Genomic DNA, 19,917 nt, shown 5'->3' on the forward strand with positions numbered 1-19,917 from the left:
TGGAATTGTCTGCAAATGGATTTTGAGCCGTCAAGATGGATATAGTCATTTCCGTGTCGGGTATACAATCCAATTCTGGTTATTATTTGTCTAGACCGTTATCACACGATTATAAAGCCGATGACGTGCTTTGGTGTTTGCTGTGCATGGGCGCGAAGTGTCACAGGCTAGCGCCTCCATTTAGTTCCCCGAAGCTAATGCACTTAAATGGGTCCCACATATAAAGCACGACGCCGTTTTCGATCGCTTGGGTCAATCCCCCATCCTTATTCTTCAATCACTATCCTTGAGACAGGACGAAAGCCTCGGCAAACGACAAGCAAACTCACAATGTCGAATACACCAGAGGGCAGAAAAGATGAAACAGGCGGGGAGGTCCCTACAGAAGATACGACTGATAACGTGTCTGATAATGTCGTTCTGGTTTGTACCCCTATCACTATCAAATATGCAGACTAGAAGCTGACGCAAATATTCAAGGAAAATCTAGGATACAAACCTGTAATGAGAAGAGCTGTGCTTCGGCAAAGTCGCGAAGGCTGATCTGTCACAGGTGTTACAACGAAGCTTCAATCAATTCCACAACTTTGCCACTACATTCGGTCAAATCTTTCACTTCAACAAATCGAAACTACAGCGACTAACAAGTATTTAGCTGCGCTTTATTTCATTGGTGGCGTCAGAGTTACCTTTTCAACTGGTATTGCCGCTGGTGGTAACTTGGCGTATTGGTGAGTCTTGCATGAACCTAAATATGAACGCAGGCTGATAGCTTTTGATATCAGGACGAGTTATAGCATCACATGTGTCTTCACCTTCATAACCGCTGCTGTCATAGCCGAGACTTGCTCCTCTTTGCCTTTGGCTGGTTCAATCTACCTCTGGGCAGCTGAGGCCGGTGGTCCTCGCTTTGGCCGACTCTTTGGTTTTGTTGTTGCTTGGTGGTCGACCACTGCTTGGACTACCTTCTGTGCCAGCAACACCCAAGCTGCCGTCAATTACATGCTCTCAGAAATAGTTGTGTTTAACACAGACTTTCCTTCGGACTCGTCCAGCTTTAAATTCCGCGCCGTGCAATGGATCCTCACCGAAATTATGCTTGCCTTGGCCTGCATCTGGAATTTGCTTCCTCGTAAGCCTCTCCACCTCGACTGTATACCACTTTTCTAATATCAACATCAACAGCACGGTATTTCAAGTGGATCTTCACTCTATCAACAAGTGTTGTAATTCTTGACTTTGTCCTTAACCTCATTTGGCTCCCCATTGCAACAAGCAAGACTCTTGGCTTTCGAACGACGCACGATGCCTTCATGACAACCTATAACGGTACTGGGGCTCCGGCTGGATGGAACTGGTGCCTGTCTTACCTGGCTACTGCTGGAATCTTGATTGGCTTTGATGCATCAGGGCATGTAGCTGAAGAAACGAAGAATGCTTCGGTTGCAGCAGCCAGGGGCATCTTTTGGAGTACTGTCGTGAGCGGTATCGGTGGTTTTGCTGTCATCATTCTCTTCTTGTTCTGTGTAGTATGTTTATCTCTCATAAAAAACGCATGACCCGATCACCTAACTAGCAAAACAACAGCCCGATGCTCAGACGCTCTTCTCTTACGGTGGCCCACAGCCTTTCGTCTCAGTGTATGCTGCAATCCTGGGAGAAGGTGGGCATATTGTGATGAATATTGTGTGTATAATGGCTTTGTGGTTTGTAAGTCTATGCCCTTAACACCCTGTTTAAATTTTTAGAAAGCTTAGTTGACTAATTCGAAACTTCAGAACACAGCAATTGCTGTCCTCGCAGCTTCTCGTCTGGTATTCGCTGTGGCACGAGATGGAGTCCTCCCCTGGTCTTCCTGGGTTTCCAAGGTTGAAGCTGGGCAGCCTCGCAATGCTGTTCTAGTTGTTTGGGGAGTCTCTGCTATTATTACCTGCACTATACTCCCATCAGCTGTAGCTTTTACTTCCCTGGTATCTGCAGCTGGTGTGCCCTCAGCTGCTGCATACGGACTTATTTGCCTTGCTCGACTTACCCTGACACCCAAGACATTCCCCAAGCCAGCTTGGAGTCTAGGCAATCTTAGTAAACCTTTTCAGTTTATTGCAGTCTTTTGGAATGGCTGGGTAGTGGCTATCCTCTTTAGCCCCTATATCTTCCCTGTTACTGCAGAATCTCTCAATTACGCGCCTATTATTATGGCTGGTACAACGATCCTGGCTCTACTGACTTGGTGGTTTACGCCAGCCGAGAAGTGGCTGCCCAGCCAAAGGATACAGCAGACTTTGGAAGCCGACATTAATGCTCAAAGAAGGAATAGCGAGCCCAAGGTGTTGTAATCAGGGGCCTGCTGTAGATGCAGTTGGGGCAATATTAATCAGCAATATCTGACACTGTGGCGGAATTCAGTCCGAAGCGAAGTAGATAGTGAAATAATAGGTACACAACCATAGAACATGAAGGAAGGATTTCTCTGAGACTCTTGATGCAGTTGAGTTGTCTTAAACCCTTCGTGATCATATCTGGTCCACTGTCAAGTTCGTAGGTGATGGAGCGCTAAAACAAAAGTGATATATTACAACTGGCTAATTCCTTCCGTTTTCTTTTCATCAACACTGAGCAAAGAACTTCTAATATCTGTGCAAACGGGTTTATTGATGCCGAGGATGGAGGAGACAGGTGTTGTGTGCATAGCTCCGTTGACGAAAATATACAAACTGGCTACCAGACAACCAATCCCAACAACCAGAGTAAGCAGCAGGACATAATTAACATTTCGAAGACTGACTTCAATTGCTAATTATGATAGTTCTCTACGGCGAGGTCCTTTTCTATGTAATAGTTCCTTGTGTTTGAAATACTTCAGGTGGCATGCATAAGTACCTGGCCAGTGTTTGCTAGCTCAGCGCTTACCTCAAGTCGATTTACTGATGTGGTACGAGTTATAGTGGGTGCCCTGGCAGCCTTCGCTTATGCAATTAGGAGGTGCATTACGAGTCCGCTTCTGGCTCTTTGGCGTGCTTGTTCTTTTGTGTGATGACCTGCGTAGTCTTTGCAATTAATTGCTAATTTACGCGGTGAAGAAGGATATAGAGGGTAAGGCTTCTGCGCTCTATAAAGAATAGAAATCTCTAGTTAAATAAAAAAGTAAAAGTTTAATTAATTTTAATATTTAATATAAATTCATCTATAAGGACTAGTAATTAGTGTAATTTACTATAAGATAATATATTTAATTCTCTAGTGCATAAGGTTAAAAGAGAAATATAAAGCTTGGGCCTAAGTTTAAGATAATTTAGTAAATCTTGTTATATTTAGTCCTTTTCTTTCCTTCTTCTAACTATCTGCTAATAAGATTATTATTATAACTAGGACTCCTAGAGTTATAACTCTTAACTATAATCTTTCTCTTATATTAAAGGTATTATATATTCTTTAAATTAATTATAATATAAAAACAACCCTAATATAATAGTTTGGTTTCCAAATAGGTAAACTAGTTTATACTAGGTTTATATTTATAAATAATATAAGGCATAATACTAAGTAATATAAAGTATTATATCTATTAATAATTAAGTAATATATATAAGGCTTATTAATATAAAGATACTTTATTAATAGCTAGTAAGCTAAGTTCTATGTAAATACTAATAAATATATTTTATATATTAAAGTAATTATATAAGGATTAATAAGTCCGAGGGATAAACTATTCCTAGTATATATTATCTTAATATTTATTATTTTAATATAATAAAAGTATTAGTTAATTAATATAAGTTAGGTAAATCTCTTATAACTAATACCTTATATAGAGTTTTTATAAGGTATATATAATATAACTACTAAGGTTATAATATAATCCTTCCTCTCTGTTAGGTCTTATTTTAAAAACCTATTATCTTAGCTATTAAAACCCTTCTTATAGTTAGTTTTAACTTAGCCCTTTTATTATTATATTATATAATATTTAATTATATTTTCAAATAGTATTCTTATAAATCTTATTATTCTTATAAGGTTAATAAGAAACTTAAGTAAATTTATAAAAAGTATAAAATTATTATATTAGCTAATTTTATTTATAATTTTAGAAATAAAGCTAAAATGCCTTATACTTATTATTTTTATAGAAATAAGTAATATATAATATCTATAGATTCTAGTTATTATAATAAGTATATTTAAAGTAAAAAGTCTTATAATAATATATAAGTTACTTCTTTATATAAGTTATTTCTTATAGTTTTATTATTTATTTTCTAATGTATTAACTTTCTTAAGTAATAACTTTAATAAAATAGGAAAAAAAGTTAAAAAATAATAAAAATAAAGCTAGTAAAGACTTACTTAGGCTTTATAAGGAAATAAGTACCTTATAGTCTTATTTAGTTATTACTACTAATTATTTATTATATATTTATAAAATTAAAAGTAAAGTAAAAAAAAAGTATTTTAAAACTACTTATTAGGGTTTATAAGAAGCAAAGTAATAATATAACTTATTATTAATATTAAATACTTATAAAAGTATATTAGCTAAGCACCTTTAGGTTAATTATATCTTAAATAATATTAATTAATCTGCTTTTAGTTTAAAAGATAATTCTTTTAATACTTTACTTTTATTTAATTTTAATAGAAATTCCTTAGGAATTATTAAATATTAATAAGGTATTTTAGGGGTTTTTATATATTCTTATTTTCTAAGTAGTTTTTTTACTTTATTAGATATTTTCTTTTATTATTTTTTATATATATATCTCTAATTTTCTCTGCTTTATAGACTTTTAGTCCTTTAACTTCTTATAATAATCTAGTAATAATATCTATTAGACCTTATTAAATATTTTTATAAGCTAAACTATAAGTTAAAGATATATTTAGTTTATTACTAACTAAGAGGAGATTAAAAGTAAATTATTTAATTACTTATAGAGGCTAATATAAAGCTAAAAAGGATATAATTATATATAAGGCTTATAAATAGATTCACCCTTATTATATAATATAATATTTATAATACTATTATATAAGGTAAATAAGACCTTACTAAAGGTTAAAGCTTTATTTATATCCTTATAGATAAGCTTATTAAATAAGGCTTTAGAAATTACTTCTACCTTAATAAGAATAGTAAAATTATAACTATATTCTTTATTAATCTAGAGTCTCTTATATATACTAAGTCCTATCCTAAAGTTATAATACTTAACTATATATATAAGACTAATAAGTATAAGATACCTTTTCTTAATATTATTAATATAAATACTTATAAAAAGACCTTTTATATTATATTTACCTTTATAAGTAGTAAAAAAAAAGTAAATTACTTATAGGTTCTTTCTTACCTTTAGGAGGTATATAAAGGAAATAAAATAACTCTTTTTTTTATTATACTTATAGATTAATATCTTACTTATATAAATATAAATATAAATATAATTACCTTCCCTAAGCTATTTTACCTTCTTTATATTTAATATATTAATTAGGCAGTCTTAGCTTATTATTAACCTTAGTTTATAAAGGGTATAAATAATTAAGATAAGTAAAGTAAATAATAAGAATTCTAAAAGAGCTTTAATAATATTATAGCTTTAGAGACTTAGGCTATTTATAAGGAGAGGTATATAAAGTTTAAGGTTATATATACTTTAAGCTATTATAATAAAGTAAGATATATTATAATAACTTACCTAATCCTATATAAAGAGAAATTTATTAAGGCTTAGATAAGAATTATATCTTATTTTAATTAAATAATAACTTTACCTATAAAAGGAATATATAACCTTATTAAGAGATATCTTACTAATAATTATATAAATCTCTTTAAGTATTAAAGATATATTAAGTAAGTAGTAAATAATTAGCTATAAAGCCTTTAATAATACTATATATAATAATATTATTAAGCTAACTTATAAAAATATCTAATTATTATGCCTATTATTTAATACTATTAGTAATTAGGTTTTTTATAAAGCTATACTTATAATTAAAAAGTAAGTTAAATAATTAAAAAGTAATATCCTTATATATATAAAGACCTTTATAAAAAGCTTTAGGTTATTATATACTTATACTTTTAAGCCTTTCCTAATAAATAGGCTTTATTTCTAATTATTATATTTCTACTCCTATTAGTATTTATAATACTAAAGAGCTTTTTTACTTCTTATTAAACCTTAAAGGGTATTTAATTATCTTACTAATAAATTAATATTATTAATAATAAGTATAAATTAAGAGCCCTCTCTATTTAAAAGAGTTAAAAAGATATTATAGTTAAAGATATAATTATAATACTTTATATATTAGTAAATTAGTTATAAGCTAATCTTAAAGATATATCTTATTTATTATTATAATATATTACCTGCTTTAAAGCTACTCTCTTTAGTATTATAATTAATTATATAATATATTATAAATCCTTAGTTATAGCTTAATATAATATAATCTATTATAATAATAATTACTAAGATAGAGACTTATATAATAATAATATATATAAGAATAATTACTTTTATTATACTAATATTAATACCTTCCTTAGTTACCTCTCCCTAAGTTACTTTTTAGATTATAAATATTATAGTTATTAAGCCTAAGAAATATAATAATACTCCTACTATTTATAAATAATATATATTAGACTATAAAAGATAATATTTATAGTAGTATATATATTACTATATTAATAGGTAATATTAAAAGGTAATAAAGTTATATCTAAAGCACCTAAAGACTTATTACTAATAGGCCTATAGCTTTAAGCAGATAGGTATATATATAAAAGCTTCTAATAGAAAGAAGCTTTAAGATTAGATTAAAAAGGAGATAAATATATATATTAACTTTAATAATAAGGAGGTTATTTAAGAAGATTAAGAAGTTACTAGCTAGCCTTAATATACTAGCTAAAATAGCCTTAAAGATAATAAGTATATAATATAATAAGATATTATAATATAATAAGTATATTATAATACTTAAATAGTTACTTAATAAATTAACTTAATAGTAATTAATTAGAGAAATAAATATATTATTAAATAAAGTAAAAAATACTAAATTACTAACTAATATATTATTTATTTATTATTATATTTATTAGACTTTTAGATTAATATATAAATATATCCTAGATTAAGCTTATATTTATAATATTATATTACTATTAATATATTATATAAGCTATATAATAAGGCATTTTTTAATTATAATATATATAGGTAATTAATTATTAATATATTAAATAATATCTAATCACTTTAAATAATAATTAATATATAAAATTAATTATAAGGAATATACTTAAGTAATTATAATAATTTATAATAGACTTAGTAAGTTATAATTACTTATATTAATAAATAACTTAAATATAAATTACTATAGCTATATATTTATTAGTGTAACTAGAAATATAACTTTTAGGTCTTTCTTTTTCTTAATATAATATAATATAATAAGCCTTCTAACTTATATAATATTTATATCTTTAAATATACCTCCTAATAATAATAATAATACTAGCTTTTAAATTTATAAGGATTAAATTACTACCCCTTCTTATTATTTTCCTTCTAACTAAAATAATTAATTTATCTTATAGTCTTCTTAGATTACTAATTCCCTGCCCTAGGGTATAAGGGTATAAAAGGCAGTTAGCTTTTTACCTCTTATTCCTATGCCTATTCTCTATAGGTAAGAGAATTAAGGAGTTATTTAGCTAGCCTAGAATTAGTTTAATATAAATAGCTAGATAGCTTAGAATACTCCTTAAGAAGTAAATATTAATATAGCTTTCTTAATACTATAATAGTTATATATTATATATAATATTAGCTTTGCCTCTACTAGTTAATTAGTAATTATAGTAATATATCTATAGGGATATAATATTTAAGGTAATTAATATATAAGCTAGCTTTATAATACTATTAACTAATAGCTAGCTTACCTAATCCCTAATATTATGCCTTTCTAGATAATATAATCTCTATAGTAATAAGATATTATATACTAAGGAGGCCTTATAATCCCTGGTATAATATAGCCTATGCTAATAATAAGTATAACTATATATAAACTAATACTATAGGTAGCTTAGTAAAATAATATATATATTAATTTAGTTAATCTATAGGGGCATAATATATAGACTTAGCAGGAGAGGCAGTAAGAAGGATAGTTAATAGTATATTACCTTATTTATAGCTCTTAAGAAATATATAATATTACTTTTTATATAATATTAGCTTATATATATATAACTAGTTATTATATATCTAAATTTAATATACTTATTATAATTAACTTACTTATTAATAAAATAAGAATCTAATAGTATAATAAAATAAGAAATAAATATTTTAAATAGGCTTTTTTTTAGTCATCTTTGTAGCTTCTTACGAGGGCCAACCACCTGATAATGCCGCGTACTTCGTGAACTGGATCAAGAGTATGACTGGTAATGAGGTGCAAAAGGTCCACTATGTCGTTTTTGGTGTCGGCAATTCGGAATGGCGGCAAACCTTTCACCGAATTCCCAAATTGATCGACGACGAACTTGGGAAACGTGGCGGCGAGCGACTTGTGACTTTGGGCCTGACAAATGTTGCCGAAAAAGACCCTTTCCTGGACTTCGACATATGGGAAAGTAAGGAACTATGGCCTGCTCTTGAGAAAAAGTACCCTGACGTTACTGGAGGGTCGCCAGAAGCTTTAGTGGGATCTATGGGACTGAGTGTCGATATTTCGGTATCTCGTGCTTCGGCTCTACGGAAAAGTGTCAAAGAAGCTATAGTAACAGGTGTGAGGGATCTCGCCGCTCCGAGGCTACCCCGTAAAAGACACATTGAGATGAAACTCCCTTCAGGCTGCTCGTACGAGGTGGGCGATTACCTTGAGGCCCTTCCAATGAACCCTCGCGATGCTGTCACTCGGGCCCTCCGACGTTTCAAACTGCCTTGGGATGCTGTTCTTACGATCGCTGGTAGCGAGATTACCTCCCTACCAATTGGTATCCCGGTATCTGCATGGGACGTGCTCAGCTCTTATGTTGAGTTAGCATCCCTCTGTACAAGAAAAGATACACTCGTTCTTGCATCCTACGCGCAAAGCGAAAAGGTCAGAATGGAAATTGAGCTCCTTGCTTCTGACGTTAAATTCAAGAGCGAGATCGAAGACAAGCGTGTATCTATTCTAGATCTGCTTGAACGATTTCCGTCGGTTGAATTGCCGATTGCTACATACTTAGGCATGCTGCAACCCATCAGGACTAGGCAGTAGTAAGTTAAAGATGCTTGATGCCTTCATCCTATATTTCACAGCTTTACTAACCTTGAACTTACTGACAGTTCCATCTCATCCTCACCCCTCAAGGACCCAAGCCATGCTACTTTGACCTATTCGGTACTTGAAACGCCCTCGTTGAGTGGACAAGGTCTTTACATGGGAGTAGCCTCGAACTTTCTTGCGAGTTTGAAGCCAGATGATCGGCTCCAGGTATCTATACGACGGTCCAACATTGCGTTTCACCTTCCGCTTGCTCCGGATACTACACCAATCATCTGCGTCGCTGCTGGCGCTGGTCTAGCCCCTTTCTGCGGGTATATACAACAAAGATCTATTCAAATGAAGGCAGACCGCATATTGGCGCCTGCGCTGCTTATATTTGGTTGCCGTCGTCGGGATGACGATCTTTACCGAGAGGAATTCGACGCTTGGGAAGGTGAGGGTGCTGTGGTCGTGAAGAGAGCATACTCGCGTGATACCAAACAGACAGCCGGATGCAAATATGTTCAAGATCAAGTCATTGAACAACAGGAATATATTAGGAAACTTTGGAATCAAGGGGGGAATGTCTACGTATGTGGAAGTAGGCAAGTCGGTGACGCAGTGGAAGGGGCGCTTGGGAGCATCCTGAGTGGGGTGCAGGGCGGAGATCGAGAGGATGGCAAAAGATTCTTAGACAACTTTAGAAACAAGCGTTTCGTCATGGATATATTCAGTTGATCCTGTACTGTAGTTGCCTGCACTTGGTCTGCTATCGAGGGTGCGAAGCCTTCTAAAGTTTAATAGACCACGCATGGGATGATAGAGAACAGGTACGACAGTGTGCCTGTTTACGAAAGCTGCATCGTTGAGAAGGGTGCATACATCAGCACCAGCCTGGTTGGGTTCGACATGACAGGCCAATTGTTGGCCAGTCGGTTGTTGAACAGATTAACCAGTAGTAGGAATCTGATATGTGGTTGAGTATCAAGCGAGACCATTCTTGAGCCCAAATACATCCGTATTCATCGTTAACCATTCCAAAAGTACCCGATTGTCGCAAGCTTTGAATTTGGAAAACCACCGGCCTGTTCTTTCTACATTTGTTGTTGAGATGATTAATCGTTACTTGTCGGCCCCCTTTCTAAGCGGGTAGTCCTTGGCCTTCTTCCGCCAGTAATATTAAAAGAATTCGATATCAATTTCACTAATGACTATTGAGGACTCGGCTAACCCCCTATATTTCGAAATATCCCTGTCATCAAGTAGTGGCTGGCTCACCTTGATAAAAAGCGCAAGCAATGCAGCCTCCTCCTTAGTTCTGGAATAGCTAGTGGTTGCGTGTCCCAGCTGATTGCACCACTGTTTCTAGCATCAATACTAGCCTCGAAAATGTCTGCAAGCTCTTGACTATCCCAGAGACCATCTTTCCGGTGCAAAGATCGAAGCATAGATATCGTCTTGCGTTGAATGGCAGCGTCGTTACAAGACTTTAGGACGGCCGCCAAGGCAGATACTAAATCGCAATCCAGGACAAAGATAGGTATCTTCCGGGCTATATCCAGCTTTATCAATTCCTCAGCTCGTTCCAGGATAAACTCACAGTCTTTCTTTTCAAAGTCATCTTCAAAAGTGTCTATCTTGATGAGAGCAGCCCAGACGGCCTGGGTTAGAGAGAGCTTTGCCAGTTGATAGCGAGCAGAGACTGAAAGCTGTTCCTTAAGTTTTCTTTTCCTCAAAGGCTCAAACTTGGAGTTCCATGTTTTATACGCTGACTGAGCCGCGGGAAACGCCGCGCCTGCATTGTTCAAGTTAAAACCCATGGAGGAAGGCAGGATATCTCCACCATCAAATGGCTCGGTATTGTGGAATATTTTCCTGTTGAATGAGTTGGGAAATCCAGTGCATGCATATCCAATATCGTTTGAGAGTTTAATCGCTTTCGACAAGCTGTCAAAAGGCACAGTCAGATCTCCAAGGTCAACAGCTTGATGATGGTTCCAGTACGGGAAAACGGTGGCGGCATTGTACACAGCCGCAGATTGTCGTAGTGAGAGTAAGATGTCCGATATACTCCTTATAATACTGTCGCTTTGTTGCAGAGTCCTTTTGGTCCAGGGCTGTTCGGGTGCAGTGTTGTGTTGTCGATGATATAAAGATGTAAGGAGACGGCGTCCCGCATTCAAGTGACGGATTGATTCGGCTGGACGACCAAGAAGGTTCTCAATGCAAATGAAGATAATGCAGCAAGCAAGGACAATCTGTAGAGTGTTTTCCGAGCTTTTTGTCATAAGCGGCCGTATGTAAGCAATGGCGCAGTTGTAATTTTGGATGGCTTCTTCCTCGATATGCACAATAGATGAGGAGTGTGATACTCCAACGCGGCTTCCCAGAAAAAATCGATGTGCTCCACCTAGGGCGCAGAGGGCATGTCTGATGGCATGAACAGAATACGAAGCCGGCAAGATAAATTGGAACCAAAAGTCGATTGAATCGGATGTCTGGAGGAAATCCTCGAGTGTATGTTGTCTGGCATGATGAAAGAGGGCCGCGATTGATTCGTCAGCAAATTGAATTGTTGTCAAGGCTGGCATTGGAGAGATCTTCCGCTCATGAAGTCTTCCCTGCGATGCGAGGTAGACTGGATCAGGCTTTTTAGGCCTTCTCTTTGTGCGCATTTGAGTGCACGGTCTAGGTTGTTCGTATCCTCCACATTGGAAAGAATCTTTGAAACATCGCCGACATCCAGGCTTTCCCTCATCGCATTTGAGATGGCGGGCTCTAGAACAGTGTTAGACAGCAACCTTCTATGTATTTTCAGCTATATGCTGTACCTAGCACGTACTTGCTGTCTTGGAAGTCAGTACTACAAAAGGGCGAGACGAAGAAATGTGCCACGAACCAAGTAACGCAACCAGTCCTGACTTTAGGAGCATTGGCCCTTGTCCATTTTTTGTTTCCTCTTTCTTTATCGATGACTTTAGGAACCGTTTCCATCTGTATCGTTTCTTCGGGCTATGATATACAGAGCAGGTTGTGGACAGCTGGCGTGCGAAACGAAAGCGTTCTTGTGTTTTTTGTTTTTGCTTTTGTAAACGGGGAGCTTGGAAGCAGGCTTTTAAGGTGTCGGATACACGGATACAGTTGGTCCTAGCTGCAGAGAAAGTCTAATTTTTTGAGTGGGGCCGATGTGGATAGCGGTACCTGAGAGGCTGAGTCAAAAAAGGTGTTCAAGGATCCGCTTCCCTACTTCTAGAATACCGGGAGGCAGCCCACAAACAGATCCACATTTCCCTATTCCGTGCAATCGCGTTCAGGGTAGACTGTCTACGGGGATGGAATATTACCCCGCCAAGATTGTACATTGTAGGCAAAATAGCACTGTCCCAGAAACCTCCGCAGGTTGACTAACAGTCCCTCCTTAATAGGAAACGATAGTAGGTAGGTATAAGGGTCACCAACAGCCTAATCATCTTGCTCGTTTCCCTGGGCACACGTCGCGGGCGAATTGCATGCTTTTCTGAGAAATCTTCTTCATCTACCAGAGCTGCTTCTACATCAAGGTCCGTTCACCGGCCATTCCACATTTGGATTCCCTCAGTTCGATATATTTCTAATTTGATATCCTATTATCTTCATGAAGCAAAAGCACATTGCGCAAGGAGCAACTTATATGCGCGCTAGAGCCAATGGAAATATGGCCGTTACATTTTTTCACTAGCTGGGCCTCTATCCTATCCATTCTCTTCTTATAGTTGTTAATAATAAATGTAATTTTCGTTCTAGCCTGCGGCAGTCCCTTTTCTTAATCATGTGATGCAATAAACTATGCAGATAGCTTTGTTGTAATGCATAGGTTTTGGTTCGGCCACTGCGTCCTCGTTCAAGTCATCATTGGAGCAACTGATGGAAGCCCGAAGGCAGTCCTAATCAGCTGATCATCTGGAAGGAGGAAAGTTAAAGCCGAACCTCAAATGGCTGCGCCAGACTTGCTTGTCCTTTGGAGGGCTTGCTTGTGTTGTTGGTAGTTTCGTACTATAGGGTAAGGAGAGCTATGGGCGACTTTTTTAACAATTTTGTTCTCATCGCACCATCATAGCGAAGACTCGAAAGCTAAAATAGGCTTTGTTATCCGCTACCCGCGTCATTGCCTAGCATTTTGCATCTTATCATTCACTTCGTACAAGATCGGGCAATAACGTTAAACACGACTTGAGACCCCCAAACTATTAGACCCATCATCTCAATCAATTCTCGTTTTCCTGGCCGAGGCGCTGCGCGTGGAAATCAAATGTACATTCCAGAACCTGCTTAGATGGTGTCATGCCTCTCCAGTGTGGCAACCGTACACTAGGCGGTGCATTGCGATCGCACGGCTGAGTTGGGATTCTAAGTAAGAATTATCTACCAAAGTTATCCGTAAGCTCAAACAGCGCCACTACCGCGAGGGTCATTTAGTAAGTCGAATGCAAGCCATGTCGATGCGGGACTTTATCGTCGTGAGGGATCTCTTGGAACACATTTTTTTTCTGGACACGAGTTTTCTAAATTGACATACGCTGTTGTAAATGGCCAGTCGGCGCTTTATTGTTAGTTAGAGTGCTTGAAGCGACCCGCTCGCCCGTATTTGGCCGAAAACCTACAGGCTCCAAAACATAAACTCCTTATTGTAAATGACCTCTCTACTATTTATGGAACCAGGTCTAAGCTCGAGTCAAGGTTAACATGACTCGACTGGGGCAACCCTAGCCACAACGGTAAAAATTGTCGCAAGCCATTCACGTGAACTTGAGTCAGACGCGGTGTTACTTCCTGAATGTTGGATGCCCACAATTCCTTTGAGCATTTCGGCTGTACATTCGGGCTAGCTGCGGCCGACCCATAGCCAAGTGTTTCAGAAAAGTAGCCGTCGGGCGATTATTGATTCGTTCACTAGGGTAAACTCTGTTCGCCACTTCTATGGGTGCCCTCGATTACGCTCTGTACAGCAGGACCCGTGCAACGCCTCGAGAGCTGAACTTGCGACCCTGCGCTGAGATGCCGCAGGGCCAAATAAAATTCGAAATTCTTTTTAGAATCAATGTAATATATTCCATTTGTAATTAAACTCAAGAATATCATTTCCTTAACTAACCACTTGTTTAGTTTTAGCTACTCATGATCCCTCATGCCTTTCCCTACTACCCGTACAAATCTTGGCTGTCCTCCCTACAATGATCATTTGAAAGATGGCCGTATCGTTCAGCGGACGGGGAGTGGGCATATAGATTCCTACCTTGTAGGAACGAATATCGGCTCTGAGACGGCGCTTATAAGTGTAAGCGAGATGAATCTTTCTCAAATGTTAGAGCAATTAAGGTAACCGATCCTCTCTTCCGAAATGAAAGAACTTAACCCATGGGAGCCGCACATATTGTATAACTGCAATTCGTAAGGGTGTGAGGGACTTGCGATGTCTCTTGCGCCAAAGCTATTGACTCAGTCAATGCATTCGATGAACGTCTTGATGTCTTACTCAGAATATCGCCCGATGGCCTGCCGATAAAGGAGTTGGCGGATATCCGAGTGAGCAGGATCGGAATTGGACCGGCACTGTAATTGCAGAGGGTAAAAAAGCTTGGGCAGAAAACCAGGAGAGTCCTTAGCATATAATGTGCACACATTGTATCGACTTGGAAGGGTTTCCCATTTGCAGACTCCATTACGGACACCGAGGCATAGCCATCAGATTTGCGAGTATTCAACAAAACAAACCCGCTGATGCATTAGGATAGCGAAAAGCCTGACATTGCTAGGTACTCTGATAAGAGCGCATATACTTCTATCCTAATTGCGAAAGGAACCTAAACTTTCAGCATAGTCACATATTATTCAATCTAGAGGCTTTTCAATACTTCCCAGCACACCTCACGGGCCGGCATCCGCTCAGCAAATCTTGCCTTCCATCTAATGGGCACAACGTTGGGGGATTGTTGTGACTTTGAGCCCTGTTGGATAAAATCCGGAGGATCTGCCCCCGCCAAGTACCAACCTGGAAGCTAGTCGCTTTTGATACCATCTACTATCTCGCCGACTACTGCAGATGATTCAAAAAGATTAGCAGCGTCTCCAGTGTGAAGGAATGCCACATTAGACCCCATTGGAACCTTGCCACTTCGAACATGATGAAGCAGACCTGCGAAACCTTTACCGGTATAAACAGGCCCAAGGAAGACGCCTTCGGCTCGTGCAAGTTCCTGGATAGCTGAAATGCTTTCAGTGCTAGGAACGCCATAATCTTCACCAATGAAGCCCTGGTCGAGGTTGATCTCTGCACGAATTACATCGTCGGAAGGTGGCAAGACTTCTAGACGTTCGAAGATGCCCTTGACTCGATCGACTATGGTCTGAATGCCAATGAAGGAGACATCACCAGCTTTATCTCCATAGGCATTGATGGTTATAGAGCGGATCTTGACCGGTGACCTTGTGAGAAGCTTGCCAGCAAGCATACCCGGTAGTGCTGTGCCAGTACCCGCCGTATGATAGATATAGTCCAGTTCGACTCCCGCGTTCTTGGACTGCTCCAACATCTCCACGAAGGTCAGAGCGTGAGCGACAAAGGCTAGTGGATGGGCGCCTCCTGCGCAAACAATGATAGCTCGGTGACCCTCGGCCTCCAATTCCGCTTGACGAGCTTCCATAGAAGAGGTGATAATCTTATTGCCCTCATTTACCATCCACTGATCTCCACCCTTGGAATTAATAAAGTGGGTTTCGACGTCCATAATCTTGCTTAACAAGAGGTTGCCTCGATATTCATCCAACTTGCCGTGGTGAGTTAGATCACGTGTCAGGTATAGAATTGGAGTCAAGCCAGATACAGTGGGCTGCAAAAAGTATTCGCATCCCCCCTGTTCAGGAGAATATCGTCTAGCCGGATCGGGATATCGTCAAGGGTGCCGCTTTAAGCTTATATTTTCAATGTAATAATATCACCTAGAATAGCTTTAGTACTTTATATACTAACCTTCTGCTGCAATTACAGTGTTAACCCTATTCAGCATTATCTCACAGAGGTTTTGCAAGATCCTTTCTTCAAGACTATCCTAAGCTTCTATTGCAGCTAAGACTAAGGCATATTATATAGCGACTATATCCTCTGCGTAAATCAGTTCTAGGTATAACCTATAGATCTCGGCCTTTATTAATGCCTACAGATTCTCTATAGGGTTTAGGTCAGGCAAGTACGGCAGCCAGACTATCAGGTCAACCCCTAGCTCTTCCAGCAGCGCCTTAATAATCCAGGCTATATACACAGAGGCATTATTATATATAAAGATATCTCCCGGTTAAAGGAACTACGGCAGGATAAAGCTATATAACTTATAGATGCTAATAGCATTAATATTACTAATAAGAGGTACTAATAGTATATAAGATCTATAACTAAAGGCAGCCTAGAATACCTGCCATATAGCACCTAGTCTCCTAGCTTCCTAAATATCCTATATATATAGGGCCTTATAAGGCAATAAGAAGGTCTAGATAGGTCTTATGCCTTAACTATAGTATATTATATACTTATCACTCTATTTAACCCTCCTCTAATTAATGCCTTAATATTATATAGCCTAATTAAGCCTTTTATAAGCCTATAGTAGTATTACGGCTATATATTTCTTCTATATTTATTTCCTCTTATTTATCTTATATAAAAGGTATTATAATAACCAAGCTTTAATAGTATTATTAACTAAGCTAAGTAAGTCCCTTATTATAATATATAGATTAGTTATAATAATATTATATATCTAATTATATTACTCTTCTATAAGCTTTCGAGATACACCGGAGCAGGATAAAGTAAGGTTATCCTTACCGCATTTTTCTTCAGATTTTATAGTTAACCAGATAATTAATTTTAGTATTTCTAGAAACCTATGAAAAAGCTCTCTCTAGCTATAGCTGGCACGTTGTAATTTGCAGATGTGAGACCGTAAAGATGGCGATAATTCCTTGCCTCGAGGCATCGTTATAGTGTTGTGGTATGATACGCAAAAGCAGGGTTAAAAATGCGGTCTAAATCGGGCTAGGTTAGGTGGCCCCACAAGGGGGGGGATGCGAATACTTTTTGCAGCCAAGCTGTTGTAGGTGGTTACCTCGAAATCCCCATGGTATGCCAGAGTGGCCATTCGCATTTTGGGAGGGCTGGAACGGAAGGTAAGGGTGTTTGCATGTGCCGTGTCCTTGTTGGGAGGTTGAGGGTTCGTCCAAGACATCAGGCTTTCTATGTAAGACGTGGGTCGAGCGAATAGTCTGGGTTGGACTGTTACACTCTGGGGCCGACACCGTGGGAGTCGAGGGGGGAGGCGGTACTTGTGTAGTATATTGAGTCAAGGGATTTTCTTGTGACGAGGCGTCTCGGTGGAGGGTAGGTTCCTGAGCACACTCTATGATGTTGTTATCATTTTTGTCAGTGTTACGAAGGTCGGGGGTTTTGAAGCATTGAGGTGGCAGGATTTGCCCCCTCCGATAACGATCGCGTCGGGACTCTCGGAGTTCACAGGGAATGCCTTGATCTTTGCAGTTCTGACAAGGCCGAGTCTCGACGACATTGCATCGAACACGGCGAGAGTTGCATGCGTAACATGCCTGATGTGCTCTTGATTTCATACTTGGCTTCATGGTGGAATGCTTGAGACGAAAGGTATATTTGGAAAGGGGGTCGGTTGAGAGAAGCAGGATTTAGTCAACATGCCCGCCTTCTAACTACATGCTATCGCCCATTGGCTTTTACAGCCCTCTATGGAGTCAGGAAGAGTATTTGGACCAATCAAAGCAATAATACCAGCTGCACTCGCTTAGATTACTTGAATTGTTAGTTAAATTGTCTTAGCTTATCTGGGCCTGTAGTCGCTTGAAGAAGTATCTTGTACTTAGGACTCGTCGATGAAACGGCTCCAAATATATAATAAAGAACGAGATCGCTCCGCCGATTGCTCCGCCGCCAGAATGGCGGTAATATAATTTCTATTTCAAACCCTGCATACAAATACCGATACTAGTTTACAAACCATGATATACTCCCGCACGCACTTTGAATTGTAGGTCGAACTTGTAGATACAGGTCGAATATTTACACAACTTACCATCTTCGCCCTGTTAATCCCGGTCTCGATTTAGAAATGACATATTGTCACAAATTGATTTATCATTTTATATTGTCCTTCAATTTCGCTTGGAACCGAATTGTACGTAGCAAAGTTATCTAGTAAGGCTAAAGATAAGGTTTACAAGCGATCAAGAAAGGTATATAAAACTGAACAGAAGTTCGTGAAATATCTCCGGTAGCGATAATGATACATTCCACATCCTAATGCTGCACATCAGTAGCAGGAATCTCAAGTGTGGTGATATCCCAAGTCTTTCCACCATCTGGAGTAGACATATCTCCCCCAGTCGCACCTTGATCCCAGCCTCCAGTCTGGCCAAAACTGGCATCGGCTGTGCTCAGTACAATGGAAACATCCTCCCAGCCTGTATCTTTACGTTAGTCTGGCTTAGATAGCTAATAATACAAAGGAGCCTCACTATGGGCCGGAGCAGTAGAGCAAGTGCCTGCAGCGCATTCGATAGAAATGTAGAAGATTTCTCCGTGTTCTCCCTTACCTATGGTGGCTTGTTAGCATCGTGTCATGGAGGATTCCACCTCGAACATACTAGTTGAAACAGTGGAAACGAGCTCATCGTCGATGTAGAGGTTCTGATCCCACATCTGAGTTTTGGAGTTGAGTTTATCGAAAGGTAAGTTAGCCGGATGTTCGATAACAGTTCTGACCTTGTCACCTACAGTGAGTCTTGACTCGGGATCCGGGGGTTGCCTTGACAGGGGTGCCGTTTTTGGCCTCGGAGCCTTGAATCTACGCGTTAATACGGGCACTCGAGCTGGATAGTTTGGAAGATCAATGTACTTACCAATCAGTGCATATGCAAAGTTGCACCACTTGTTCCCAAGATTCGAACAGTATCCGAGGCTTGGAAGTCTTAGCTAGCTGTTTCGTGACAAACATATTTACGGCTTGGTGCATTACCCTTCAGGCGAGTTCTGAGTAACTCCCTGCAAAAATGACGCTTCGTTTTGCATCATAATAGCGCTCCAAAGAGCAACGTCGCCACTGTTTGATAGAGGGACATCGCCTAGCACAAGCGTTGCTGAAGCTTCTTGGATGTAGGCATCAGCCTTGGCAAAAAGAGTAACAACATCGAGGTTAGCGACTGCTGGTTGGAGAAGTGCTGCGAGAGCGCTGATAGTCTTGAAGGTCTTCATCTTGGCGGTTATCCAGCGGTGCTCAGGCGTAGGTAAGGTAAGAAAAGGCCAGTGAGGTGTCATAACTTATAAAGGGTTGTTAGAAGCTGACCAGGTGGAGAACTGCTATTAGCCGCTACTCAGCAACCACAAACTGACATTGCTAGAAAGGGGTAACATATGATCTGTGCTGGGAACTAGTTATACATTTATTAAAAGGGCCCCACTGGAATAATCAAGGTGCAACTTGACTTGATTTCGAAACTGAAGTCCACCAATTGATGCCCATCCCTCTTCTTTTACGGTCCAGATACTCCGGCATCCTAGCTCATCAGTTG

At 38.3% G+C, this 19,917-nt stretch overlaps 5 protein-coding genes across 5 annotated transcripts; 2 read left to right on the forward strand and 3 right to left on the reverse strand.

Annotated features, from left to right (window-relative positions):
• Nucleotides 1-330: 330 nt before the first annotated feature.
• FOBCDRAFT_145084 (amino acid/polyamine transporter I) lies at nt 331-2,336 on the forward strand (the record flags this gene model as incomplete). The annotated part of the gene is made up of 7 exons (XM_059608206.1): nt 331-423; nt 554-602; nt 656-731; nt 786-1,132; nt 1,186-1,529; nt 1,588-1,710; nt 1,779-2,336. The coding sequence occupies 7 exons, from the start codon at nt 331-333 to the stop codon at nt 2,334-2,336; spliced, it is 1,590 nt and encodes a 529-aa protein (XP_059465913.1).
• A 5,366-nt stretch (nt 2,337-7,702) lies between these two features.
• FOBCDRAFT_206849 (uncharacterized protein) lies at nt 7,703-10,032 on the forward strand (the record flags this gene model as incomplete). The annotated part of the gene is made up of 5 exons (XM_054706976.2): nt 7,703-7,719; nt 7,907-7,922; nt 8,151-8,193; nt 8,396-9,305; nt 9,375-10,032. The coding sequence occupies 5 exons, from the start codon at nt 7,703-7,705 to the stop codon at nt 10,030-10,032; spliced, it is 1,644 nt and encodes a 547-aa protein (XP_054562951.2).
• A 456-nt stretch (nt 10,033-10,488) lies between these two features.
• FOBCDRAFT_232050 (uncharacterized protein) lies at nt 10,489-12,367 on the reverse strand. Its single transcript, XM_059609882.1, has 2 exons — nt 12,207-12,367; nt 10,489-12,070 (listed from the first exon to the last, which is right to left on the reverse strand). Exons 1-2 carry the CDS (start codon nt 12,286-12,288, stop codon nt 10,569-10,571), a joined length of 1,584 nt encoding a protein of 527 aa, XP_059467883.1. The 5' UTR covers nt 12,289-12,367; the 3' UTR covers nt 10,489-10,568.
• A 2,962-nt stretch (nt 12,368-15,329) lies between these two features.
• Nucleotides 15,330-16,058, reverse strand: FOBCDRAFT_206851 (tryptophan synthase beta subunit-like PLP-dependent enzyme; the record flags this gene model as incomplete). The annotated part of the gene is made up of 1 exon (XM_054706977.1): nt 15,330-16,058. The coding sequence occupies one exon, from the start codon at nt 16,056-16,058 to the stop codon at nt 15,330-15,332; it is 729 nt and encodes a 242-aa protein (XP_054562952.1).
• Nucleotides 16,059-18,646: 2,588 nt separating this feature from the next.
• FOBCDRAFT_143785 (uncharacterized protein) lies at nt 18,647-19,600 on the reverse strand (the record flags this gene model as incomplete). The annotated part of the gene is given in 6 exon segments (XM_059608167.1): nt 18,647-18,810; nt 18,865-18,942; nt 18,994-19,106; nt 19,120-19,186; nt 19,249-19,307; nt 19,365-19,600. 6 exon segments carry the CDS (start codon nt 19,598-19,600, stop codon nt 18,647-18,649), a joined length of 717 nt encoding a protein of 238 aa, XP_059465914.1.
• Nucleotides 19,601-19,917: the final 317 nt, after the last annotated feature.

The sequence above is a fragment of the Fusarium oxysporum genome, chromosome IX (assembly GCF_013085055.1).
Source record: "Fusarium oxysporum Fo47 chromosome IX, complete sequence".
Taxonomy (NCBI): domain Eukaryota; kingdom Fungi; phylum Ascomycota; class Sordariomycetes; order Hypocreales; family Nectriaceae; genus Fusarium; species Fusarium oxysporum.

What these genes read in the sequence shown, in the direction of transcription:
- FOBCDRAFT_232050 (XM_059609882.1), bottom strand. Translation starts at nt 12,288, where the DNA reads ATGGAAACGGTTCCTAAAGTCATCGATAAAGAAAGAGGAAACAAAAAA. An exon ending in TGCTCCTAAAGTCAGGACTG is followed by an intron (nt 12,071 to 12,206) that starts GTTGCGTTACTT and finishes ACTGTTCTAGAG; the next exon opens with CCCGCCATCTCAAATGCGAT.